Source organism: Arachis duranensis, chromosome 1, assembly GCF_000817695.3.
Source record: "Arachis duranensis cultivar V14167 chromosome 1, aradu.V14167.gnm2.J7QH, whole genome shotgun sequence".
NCBI lineage: Eukaryota > Viridiplantae > Streptophyta > Magnoliopsida > Fabales > Fabaceae > Arachis > Arachis duranensis.
Genome location: NC_029772.3, coordinates 83,084,605 through 83,097,496, shown reverse-complemented (window position 1 = coordinate 83,097,496; position 12,892 = coordinate 83,084,605). Strand labels below are relative to the sequence as shown.

General features: G+C 37.0%; 1 protein-coding gene across 1 annotated transcript; it reads left to right on the top strand.

The window, feature by feature from the left end:
• Positions 1-11,980: 11,980 nt before the first annotated feature.
• LOC107492676 (uncharacterized) lies at positions 11,981-12,675 on the top strand. The gene is made up of 2 exons (XM_016113727.1): positions 11,981-11,995; positions 12,223-12,675. The coding sequence occupies exons 1-2, from the start codon at positions 11,981-11,983 to the stop codon at positions 12,673-12,675; spliced, it is 468 nt and encodes a 155-aa protein (XP_015969213.1).
• The last annotated feature ends 217 nt before the right edge of the window (positions 12,676-12,892 follow it).

The following is a 12,892-nucleotide window of genomic DNA, read 5'->3' as shown; positions in this document are numbered from 1 at the left end:
CTCAATCATTCAACAACATCAACCATTCAATGCCTATCTTAGGGCCTCTAGCCTAAGTATTTCCTACCACATTACATATTAGATATGGAAAACCGAAACCATACCTTAGCCGATTTCCCAAGCTCAACCGGAGCACTTCCAAACCACTTATCCAAAAGCTCTCAAGGCCTCAAAACCTCCAAGAACAGATTTTTCACCACCGAATCCCTTTTTCAAGCTTTTCAAAATCACTAATCAAGCTCCAAAATTCACATATACACAACCTAAGCCACAATCATCATACCCACACATAACATCTCAATACCCAAACATCATAGAACAACAAATTACACTAGGGTTGAGAATCTTACCACACCCAAGGTCCAAGGAGACAAGATTAACCTTCTTCTTCAAGAGAGTTGGGTCCTATAACATCAAAGAGCCCAAAATCTCAACATTTTTGCTTATAAAACTCGAAAACAAGGCTGAAATTTCGAAGAGCAAAACGTGGCTTACCTCAAGATTGATTGTACGGGTTTTGTAGAGCTCTCCGCGGTGAACGCGTGGCCGGAAACGGAGCAGAAATCGGAACTCTAGATCAAAAGTTATGGTAGTTTGAAGATCAAGTGAGAGAAAGAACTTGAGAGAGTGTTCTTCCCTCCATGGCCTCCATTTTCAGCATGTGAGTGTGTTTAGTGAGGAGAGAGAATGCTGAAAACTAGGGTTTTGGTCTAGTTATATTGGGCCAAGGGCCCACTTTGGGTCCGGTTGGCCCGGTTTGGCCCGTTCGGTCCAATTTTGGTCCGAATTCTATAAAATTGGTACCGAAATTCTCGTCTCAATCTCCTCTATCACATTTAGCCATAAAAATCATATTTTGGGTTTTCTAGAATAAATTCTCATTTATGGGTTAATTAGCCGTTAATTAACCGGATTTTACATAGCATACGTGTCTCATAGGCAGAACCATGTACACTCAGCAATCGTCACAAAGTTTTATACTATAATATGCTCTCAGTTGAGAAACATAATATCACACAAGTGGCCGTTCCCACATCATTGCACTGAACAAGTAGGACCGAACCACTACCATTGCTAGGCCTATACTCAAAATAAAGTGTACATTCCAAACAAATTTTATTCACTATTTCTGTCTAACTTATAACATGGTAGTTTTACAATGAATTCTCTCTTTGTTTGCGAGTTACTCTTTTATCTTTGGTCTTTTTTCATATTAACCGTTATGTCCTCTTATCTTTTAAAGGCCCCTTTTGTCCTTGATCTTTTACATATTAACCATTTGACTTTCTTTCTCTAAAAAACCTTTTTGTCCTTAATCTTTTTACATATTAACTATTATATCTTTATGCTCTTTTAAGTTGACCCGTATATCTTTTAATCTTTCAAAATAACCATTATGTCCCTTAACCTTTTAATATTATTTTTTCACATAATAATTTTTATGTTCTTAGCCTCTTAAAATTATTTTTACCCTTGGTTTTAAATTTTAATTACCATTTTGTCTTTTAATTTTTTTAAAAAAACTTTTATGTTCCTCTTTCTCGTAATTACCTTTTTACCTTCAATTCTCCATAATATGATAGTTTTATCCTTTAACATTTAATTCTTACTAAATTATTTTTTCAAAATGACCATTTACCCCTAAGTTTTCATGTTCACATATTTTAACTTTATCTTTTATTAAAATAACAATTTTATCCCTTATAATTTTTAAGTTATGAATTTATCTTTAATATTTTTAATGGCTATTTTACTCTTTGTTAATCATAATTACTATTTTGCTCTTATTCTTTCATCCTTATTTTAGTATTTTAAATTTATAATTTTATTCTTAAACTTCACTAAAATTATTATTTATGCCTGAAAATTTATCGTAATTATATTTTTATCCCGAATCTTTTATGTAATTATATTTTTACCCCTAAACGTTCTATGTTCATATTTTTTATTCTAATCTTTTATTATTTTACACTTTAATTCACTTTTTACTCTAAATTACTTAATTCTCATATTTTGGTGCATCATACAAATTTCATATTCTTCAAACTTTTATTTATGACACTTTTCAAGCTCTTTACTCACTTTTCTTGAAATCTTTCAAACTTTTACATACGTAACTTTAATAAACATCATTCTATGAGTTCTTTTACTTCATTTTTAACTTTTATAAAATTATATTTTAGCCCTAAGAGCCCTTTTACATTCAATCTTCATCGACATACATTTATATCCATCCAAAATTCATATCAAGCATTTATAAATCATATAAATAGCTCATTCATCATTAAATCATCAATATAAACATTCATAGTCATCAATCATCATCAAGTATCAATAAGAGCATATTAACATACATGAGTCATTGTAAACTATTCTAACCCTTACCTTTCTTATTAGACCTTACAAATCACTTCTTTAATCCTTGTGATTACCAAAATATCCTAAATCAAAATTTAAAACAACTTTTAATCATTGTTAGGCCTTATGGCTGAATTGTCATGGAAGAGAAAAGAAGAGATTTCTCACCCTTAAAGCTTAGAGTTTAATGTGAAATTGATCAAACATTATCAACAATAATTTCTTGTTTTACAAGAAGTTACGACCAAATAGAAAGAGGAAGAGAAGAAGAAATTCTTCTCACCTTGAACTTGAAGTGACATTCTTTTTTACTCTTTTAGAAGCTCTAGAGATAACTTTCTATACAAGAAAAGAAACAAACATGATTTTGAATAGATATATACGGATAATCGAATTTGATGAAGGAAAGAAAAGAAAAATTCTCTTCACTAGTCTTGAGGATTTTGATATGAGAATGAAGATGAAGATGAGAGGAGTTGTTTAGTTGGGTTAGTTTCTTGAGATAAGGACTTCTGTTCTTGAGAATTGAAGATGAAATTTCACTACAAAAAAAATGTTGAGTACTATCAGATTTAGCATCGGACATTAACGGCGAGTTTTTCATCGAATTTACCATTGGATTTGGCAATAAATTCATCACCCTAAAATATTACCGTCAGAATTAATGTTCCGATGGTAATGTCAATGGTAATATTTGGAGGAAAAAATTTTGGTGCACTCACTATCGTCGGATTTACCGGTGGGTAAATCCGACGGTAACCTTGTTTAGTGAATCCGGTAAATCCGACGGTAACCTTGTTTAGTGAAACGTCATTTTAGGCACACGAAAAATGTAACCATTGGAGGTTTCAGACAATAAATCCAATGGTAACCGTGTCCTTAATCAAAGCACGACTGCTGTCTCCCCCCATTTCGAATTCCTCCTTTCTCTCTCTTCATCACCACCCTCTCTCTCTTATCACTGCCTCCACCTCCGTTCTTTGCCCCTCCCACCGCCACCGCTCCACTATTTTTGGCAAGCCAGAACCTCTGCCACCAGCTGCACTCAACGCTCCACATGGATATGGGAAAGCAGAACCTCCACTGCGATCCACGCCTCTACGACTGCGACGTCCTCCGCTTTCTCCTGCGAGGCACACTCCGGCGAGCCACCTCCATCGCTGGAACCTCCACCTCCACTATCGCTACACTCTTTTTGCTTTGAGGTTGGTTTTGGAATTTTGTGAATTTTTCTATTAATCTTCTCTGCTTTAAATTCATTAGTGTTTAATTAGATTTTAATTTTTCGTTAGTAATTTAATTTAGTTAAACTCTTTTTTGCTGTTAGGTTGATTTAGAGTAAAATTAGAATTTTTTGTTAGGATTTCTCTTGGTTCATAGGTAATTAAGCATGCTATTGTGATTCTTGGGTATGTGATTTGAATTTGTTTAGGGTTCATTGACTGATATTCTGCTGAACACTGCAATATAATACTAAATTTTGTGATGTTGATGCTGAATTTTACGAGTTGATGTTAAACGAATGCTTGTGAGTGCTATTTTGTGTTGCTTATAATTTTTCACGCCAAGTGTTCGATGATATGAATTTCTGTGTTGGTGTTATTATAATATATAATGACTTACATACCATTTTAAGAACAAGTTATACTTTCTCTTATGAATTATATCTTGTTATAAATGCAATAGACCGAAAAAAATTGTTTAAGAAACAAAAATAAATAGCTTGATATTATTTAAGATTAATATTTATAAATATTATATGGTTGTTAGTGCTATTTTGTATTTTTCATGTTTCTGCATACCAAATGTTCGATGATTTGAATTTTTGTATTGGTATTATTATAATTTATTCTTCATTTGTTGTTCTAAATTTTTGTTAATTAGTATGCTATTTTCAGATATGACGACCGGTAGAGCTCTGCCAGATCAAGCTTCCAGTCGTGGTCGTAGTTGTGGTTATAGTAGAGGGAGGGTTTCTTTTAGTACCCCCAAGAATTCTGGATTCTCTCCCTCTACTCCGACCACTCTGGTGACGTCACAGGTTGCGGATTTAGCGGACCAGCCATTCATCATGGTCCCTAACCCCAACTACATGCCTCCGTCTATGACAGCGATGCCACCTCCATCCGCTTGGCAGCCCACTGCCATGGTGATGCTGCCTTTAGCAACAGAAGCTACGGCCCCAGAGTCCTCTCATGAAAGTAAAGCAGTTAATGCCTCTCCACACTCTCCCATCATACAGTTGACTATTTGCCCTGATGGTAGCACGGGATAAGTATCGTTTTGAGTTTTATATATTTCTTAATTATTGTTATTGCTAAAAGTTCAATTCCTGGCTATTGATTCTTATTTAGTGGATTTAAGTTTGATTGCCTGAAAGTGTTTCCTGTTTCCCAATTATGGAATTGCTGAAAGTTTAATTCCTAGTTATTGATTCTTGTTCAGTGGATTTTGGTTTCATTGCCTAAATGTGTTTCCTATTTCATTGATTGTGGAATTGCTGAAAGTTCAGTTCCTGGTTATTGATTATTGTTTAGTGGAATTAGGTATGATTGCCTGAATGTGTTTCCTATTTCGTTGAGTGTCCAATTGCTGAAAGTTCAGTTCCTGGTTATTGATTCTTATTTAGTGGATTTAGATTTCATTGCCTAAATATGTTTCCTATTTCATTGATTATGGCTTATTCTAGTTATAGATAAAAATCTGCCAAAATTTCTATAAAAATCTTTATATATTATGGTTTTTCTGTCGATTATTGATAGGTTCGCGCTGAACAACAACGCATGTACTCAGGAGATGACTAACGTCATCAAGCTGATGTACAACCACCCCTGGCCCAGCTACAAGAAGATCCCCGCTGAGACCAGACAGTGATGGTTTGAGTTATGGGCGGTAATTAAATTTGTTTTTTATTTTTTAAGTTTTAAACCTTTTTAGCTAGTTTAATTATATCCTCTATTTTCAGTAACTAACTTTGTTCTTTCTTTATGCAGCTGCACTTTCTATGGGACATTGAGCACAATCTTACCATCAGGAAAATATTCAACCATAGAATGGGTCAGCGGCTCCAGTAAATACTGGATGATGTTCGTCATGGATGGGACCACCAGATGACCTGGCTCAGACTAGATATAAAGAAGGCTCTGTTAGTTCATTGGGAGTCCAACGAGGGGTTTAGGTATCAGTGCCTTACCAACAGAGCTAACATGGCATCGGCCAGGTCATCCAAGTATATCGGCGGCTCATCGACCTTTATGAAGACTAAGACCAAGATGGTATATAATATCTCTAATTTTGTTAATAACTTAGTTATATTTTTTACATATCATTACTAGGCATCCTAATAATATTGTTTCAATGCAACATGTGTAGTCGAAGTCGTTGGATCGAGAGGCGACATTGGCAAAGACGCTGAAGAAGAACAAATAGATATTTGGTTATCAATGGTCTCAGGACCATTATGTGAGTTAACATACATCTAATCTTCTGCTCTAAAATTATTAGAGATTAACTGTATATCTGTCATACTAATTATAATAACTTGTGTTATACAGAGACTAGAAGCTGCGACTCAAGAGTCTCAACAAAGTGAGAGGACGCCGCCGATGGTTCTGCAGCTTCAGTTGTCGATTCCGATGCGGTTTGGCGTGAGACCGCTTTAGCACCGTATAAGAATTGCGTATATGGACTGGGCTCGTTCTTCGCCATCAGCTTTCGCACCTCCATGTTGAGACCATCGTCAGGCTCTGCCACCGGTCGAGATGTCAAGCCCGAGGAAGGCATCGATTTGAGGCTGCATGTGTAGGAGCTCCAGCGTAGCCTTCACCAGTAGGCTCAGAAACTAAACTCTGGAGATGAACGATTATCAGGAAAGGTATCAGGAGATCCTCACCCATGCGACATCTACAGATGAGCTCAAGCTGGAGTGGAGTGAGTTGCTGGACTGGCTTCGACGTGTGGAGGCTTAGACAGAGGTATACCAGGCCCAGATGCGCACCGTTGGCACCAACCCTGCTAATGGTACACGGACATCACCGTCTTCTGTGCCGTTGACTCAGGGCCACAGGACTGATGATGACGACGATAAGGACTACCTGGATCTATGGTTATTAGTGTTTCATTTTATTAGTTCATTGTATTTATTTGATGTACTTGAATTTTAATTTATTTGAAGATTGTAATATTTATTTTGAATAATAAATTTCTATTATTTATAAATTGACCATTAATTGTGTGAAAAATAAATTTAAATAAAAAATAAAAATTAACCATTTGTAAGAATTGCAACTAATTAACTGCCTAATTAATTAAATTAATTGCCAAAAATAGGATCCAAAAAATTATAATGTTAATTAGAAAATTTGAATATGATATTTGAACTCAGTATATTTTTCTGAGTTGAAAAATGAAATTTTCTACAGAAAATTGCGTAAAAATGCGTACCGATAAGTTAGCCAACAGTATCGGCTTCAATTTGTCCGGTACTGTTCAAAACAAATAAAAACAGTAGGAAAACTTAGGAAAATAATTAAAATTGAAAACCAGGCGCTAATTTTAAAGGTTTGGCCCGAATTTGGGACAAACGGGCCAAAAATGTTAACGGGTTGGATCAGGCCCAAGTTTGGCTCAAGCCCAACATATAAATACACTTAAAATGAACCCATTCAGCTCATTCACTACACAAAACAACATACACACAGCTGCAAGTGAGAAGAGAGGAGAAGAGAGTGTTACTATTCAACACCAATTTTCGGTGGCCATAACTTGAGCTATGAAACTTCGATTTGCGTGCCGTCAGTGGCTACACAAAGTTCTCGCCGAGTCCGTTAGTTTCATCTAATTTGTGTTGGTAAGATTTTGGAATTTTTTCTCCTTTTTTTAGCCCTAAGAAATTCAAAAATGTAGGTGTTGGTTTTGAGTAAATTTTTGTGTTTTGGTTGTTTAGGTGGTATCTAAGTTTGGGCTATTGGTGGTTTATACTCCAAACACCATCGGAGAACGTATGAAAACTCTTTACCTTGTAAATTTGTGAATTTGATGGATCCTAGGTGTTGATTTATGATAAATTATGTATGCCTAGCTTGAATTGTGAATTATTGGAGCTTTGGATTATTTGTTGGTGATTGGAGGCTTGATTTGGACATAAATTGGTGTATAGCACATATTGGGAATCGGCCAAGATATGGTTTCGGTTTTCTCTATGTAATATATAATATTTCTGGACACTTAGGCTACTAGACCATAGGATAAGTTTGAAATTGATTGTTGATAATTGTGATGTATGATGATTTTAATGATTGTGATGATGTTGGTGAATAATGATGTTGAATAATGATGATTGTGTGGAAGGACAATAAACTATGATGTTTTGTTGATGTTGAGGTATGATAAGTAATGCTTATGCATAGTGGAATTGTGTTAAAATCGTTATATTGGAGTCTTGATGTAGGAATTTTGGGATTGTTGAGTTTGTAGTGTATGACTTGATTATATTAGATGTTGAATTGATTAGATTGTGATGGAAAGGTAAAGTATAGTATTTGGTGGTGTTTTGTGGTGAACTTGAATAGGCTTTGACTTGGTTTGATTGTGAATTTTGGAAGTTTGAGAACCTAGCAAATTTTTTGTAAAAACCAATTTTTGGTGAACTTTGATGGATCATAACTTGAGCCTTTGTTTTTAAAATTGGTTGAAATTTTTCTTAAATTAAAGTTCATTTAAAGATCTTTAAATTGGTATAAAGTTTGATGAAAATGTATTTTTGTAGGAAAAGTTATGAACGTTTAAAGTTTGGTGATGAAAATTGATTTCTCCAACTTTATAGAATTTTGCACTTCTGGGATGGCATGCGTACGCGAGCACCCCATACGTGGGCGTGCGTCTCTGCCTAGCTCTCATGCGTACGTGGCCTTATGTATGTGTAAACGAGCTGGGCCAGAAAGCAGGTATGCATGTACGGCCTCCTGCCCCATACGCGGGTGATGGTTTCTGTCCAGCACCCATGTGTACGCGAACTTATGGTATGCATACACATGATGGTCCAAAGCTGAAGTGTGCGTACGCATACACCCTGTTTTTTTGAAAAATTATTTTTCTTCATTTTTAAGGGTTTCCTAACCTTCTAAACTTCCTTCAAATTCTTTTTAAGAGTACTATCTGGTAATTAGGTTCTAATATTATTAAAGATGAGTTAGTGACTTATTTTAGTGAAATTCTACATGAATTTAGAAGATGGAGACTTAGGTTTCTAGATTACTGAGGATGGATTAGTTGAGTGAGATGGTGGAGTATAGTAATGACGATTGAAATGGTGAATTTGTGACTTTCGGATTGATGATGTTGAGACGAGTTTAGGACTCGGAGTGGACTGAGTATTGAAAATGATTTCTGAAAACCACTTGTACAGGATTTTATACTGAGATTGTTGAGACGCTATACGCCGACAGTTGGTTAATTCTGCTTGTCGAGGTCGCGGTGGCGGTGTACGGACGGTTGGTTTATCTTGCTTACGTTGAGATGTGAGGTATGTGACAGAGTATCCCGCTCGCATACTTTTGGATCACAGGAGTGTGCCCGACACTATAGCCGTGGGGGGTTCCCGTATCTATATTCGTGATCGAAAGGCGACATCTCCATGGATATGTTCGGGTTAGCAGTTGAACCAGTAATGTGATATCACAGCCAAATAGGACAGGTATTCATCATGTGCATATTCTATATGTTTGTTTGCTTTGCCGACTTGCATTGTTTTCCTAATTGTATAACATGCTTAATTGTTTCTTGAATTACTTGAGGTACATGATTATAGTTGTGTTTTACTTGCATTGCTATTACTTTTATTTTCTACTAGGATTGAGGAGGTTCGAAAGGCAGTGGCGATAGGATCACATGGGGGTTCGGCTGGCGAAGGTTGTGGGACAGTGGTGTATGTGTTAGATTAGAAAATCCCTAAGTTAGATTCCCTTATTTCATTTTGGTTTTAAAAGTGATGGTCTTAAATTTAGTTATGCTTTAAGTTGAATCTTATGGTGGATATGAAGTTCTAGGATTGCCTCTAGCGTCCCAGAGTCTTATATCTTACATTACTGGGTACTGTTACCATACTGAGAACCTTCAGTTCTCATTCCATACTTTGTTGTTGTTTTTCAAATGCAGGTCGTAACCCACCTCGGTGAGTTACGTGATGGTGACAGAGCGGAGGATCTTTATCCCCTTGTGGAGTCATTTTTGGCATTTTGCTTAGTTTTTCTCACTTTTGTATTTATATTTACCTTAGAGATTTACTTTAAGAGAGATATTGTATAAACTGTTTTAACTTTCAAAACTCTATATGTCAGTATATAACTAGTCGGCCTAAACTCCGCTGAGCTGAGGCTAATATCTTATGACTATTATACTCTTATATCTATATATGTTCTATTATCTTGTATCTATACCTTGTACCTTATGCTTTTATTTTCGTGTGAATATTTTGCGCTTTTTAAACTCTATTTTTGAGCTTAGTTCTTCATCGGGCTTCTAGAATTTATTATTTTCTTATATATATTTGTGATACACAATGGCGCCAACAACTTGGTACGCACAATTGTAATCTCAACTCTTTTTCACAACTTTGCACAACTAACCAGCAAGTACATTGGGTCGTCTAAGTGATAAACCTTACGTGAGTAAGGGTCGATCCCACGGAGATTGTCGGATTGAAGCAAGCTATGGTCATCTTGTAAATCTCAGTCAGGTGGATTCAAATGGTTATGGAGTTTTAATAATTAAAAAGATAAATAAAACATAAAGTAAAGATAGAGATACTTATGTAATTCATTAGTGAGAATTTCAGATAAGCGTATGGAGATGCTTCATCCCTCTTGAATCTCTGCTTTCCTACTGCATTCATCCAATCCTTCATACTCCTTTCCATGGCAAGCTGTATGTTGGGCATCACTGTTGTCAATGGCTACTTCCCGTCCTCTCAGTGAAAATGGTCCAAATGCGCTGTCACCGCACGGCTAATCATCTGTCGGTTCTTGATCATGTTAGAATAGGATCCAGTGATCCTTTTGCGTTTGTCACTACGCCCAACACTCGCGAGTTTGAAGCTCGTCACAGTCATTCCATTCCAGATCCTACTCGGAATACCACAAACAAGGTTTAGACTTTCCGGATCTCAAGAATGGCAGCCAATAATTCTAGCTTATACCATGAAAACTCCAATCTTTCGGAATGGAGGCTAAGAGATACACGCTCAATCTTAAGTAGAACGGAAGTGGTTGTCAGTCACGCGTTCATAGGTGAGAATGATGATGAGTATCACGGATCATCACATTCATCAGGTTGAAGTGCAAGTGAATATCTTAGAACAAGAATAAGCTTGAGTTGAATAGAAAATAGTAGTAATTGTATTAATACTCGAGGAACAGCAGAGCTCCACACCTTAATCTATGGTGTGTAGAAACTCCACCATTGAAAATACATAAGTGATGAAGGTCCAGGCATGGCTGTGAGGCCAGCCTCCAAAATGTGATCAAAGGATCAAAAGATAATCGAAATATCCCAAGATGAAAATACAATAGTAAAATGTCCTATTTATAAGAAAACTAGCTACTAGGGTTTACAGAAATCTACTTCCGGGGTCCACTTGGTGTGTGCTTGGGCTGAGCATTGTGCTTTACACGTATAGAGGTCTTCCTTGGAGTTAAACACCAGCTTTGGTGCCAGTTTGGGCATTTAACTCCAACTTTTATGCCAGTTCTGGCGTTTTGATGCCAGAAAAGGGAAGAGAGCTGGCGTTTTGATGCCATTTTACATCATCAAAACTCGCACAAAGTATGGACTATTATATATTGCTGAAAAGCCCTGGATGCCTATTTTCCAACGCAATTGAGAGCGTGCGATTTGGAGTTCTGTAGCTCTAGAAAATTCACTTCGAGTGCAGGAAGATCAGAATCCAACAGCATCTGCTGTCCTTTGTCAGCCTTTGAATCAGATTTTTGCTCAGGTCCCTCAATTTCAGCCAGAAAATACTTGAAATCACAGAAAAACACACAAAGTCATAGTAAAGTTCAAAAATATGAATTTTTCTTAAAAAATAATAAAAATATACTAAAAACTAACTAAATCATACTAAAAACTATATAAAAACAATGCCAAAAAGCGTATAAATTATCCACTCATCAGTAAGGCTTAGGGCAATTAGGGTGTCACATTTAGTGGTATCAGAGCAGTTCATCCTTATATGCTTGAGGGATGGAACGATTGTGCTTCATTGCATGCTCTTTATTTTTTTCTTTCATGCTATTTAGGTTATTTGTTTGATATATGCATAGCATGCTTGTTTGTGATTGCCTTTTTGGGATAATTGAAGCTAAGCTTTTGATATTGAGACTGGTCACCTTGATATCGGCTATTTGGTGTAGACAGAACCTTAATGGCTACTCACAGACGAGGTCATATGCGTACACGGGGAGAAACTGGAAATGACTGACCGGTCGACAACCATGCCGAGTTTATGGCAGTGATGGCCAACCTGGCTAATACTATGAAAGCGAATGCTATTGTGACTTTGCAAGCTGTATAGAGATTGGGTCAACCAGCAAAAAAAGAAACGAAAATAGGGATGGAAATAGAAATGGGGAAGGAGACGGTAATGACTTAGGAGGTGCTCTAATAACCTTAGCTTCATTTCTCAAGGTTCATCCACCGACTTTTAGGGGTTCGACCAACCCTACTGAAGCGGATAATTGGTTCCAAGCTATGGAGCGTGTGTTACAAGCCCAGCGTGTTCCGAATAACCAATTTGTGGAGTTTGCGGCGTATCAACTGTTAGGAGAGGCCCAACACTAGTGGCAAGGAGAATGCTGATTATTGCAGGTTCAAAATGCTGACATTCCTTGGGATGTATTCCAGACAGCTTTCTACAAGAAATACTTTCCTGAATCTGTAAGAGAAGCGAGGGAGTTGGAGCTTATGCAGCTCAAGCATGGCTCATTGTCTGTGGCTGATTACACTAGTCGGTTTGAGGAACTTTGTAGGTTCTCTAGGGTATGTCAGGGTGCCCTGAAGTCCTATGAGAGCTGGAAGTGTATCAAATACCAAGGAGGCTTGAGGGATACTATTATGACTATTGTGGCTCCTTTAGAGATTCGGATCTTTTTCGAGCTTGTGAATAAGGCAAGAGGTGTAGAAGAGTATGTGAAGAAAGTGGCTTCATCAAGAGATACTCGTAAGGGAAACAACAACCGTGGGTTAGGAAAGTACTTTCAACCAAGAGCTCAGAACTTCAAGAGAGGAGGACATGCACCTCAAAGTCAAGGGGGGCTTTAGGCGGAACAACTATGATCAGTACCACCTGGCCAGAGGGAGAGGTAATCAGAGTAAGGCTTCTCCAGATTCAATTTGTAACCATTGTGGGCATTTTCATCCTTATGATTCGTGCAAGCTGGGTATAGGTGGGTGTTTTACATGTGTATTTCCTGGACACATGGCGCAGGATTGCCCTTGTAAGAGGACTCCGAATGCGAGCTAGAACCAGCAAGGTTGG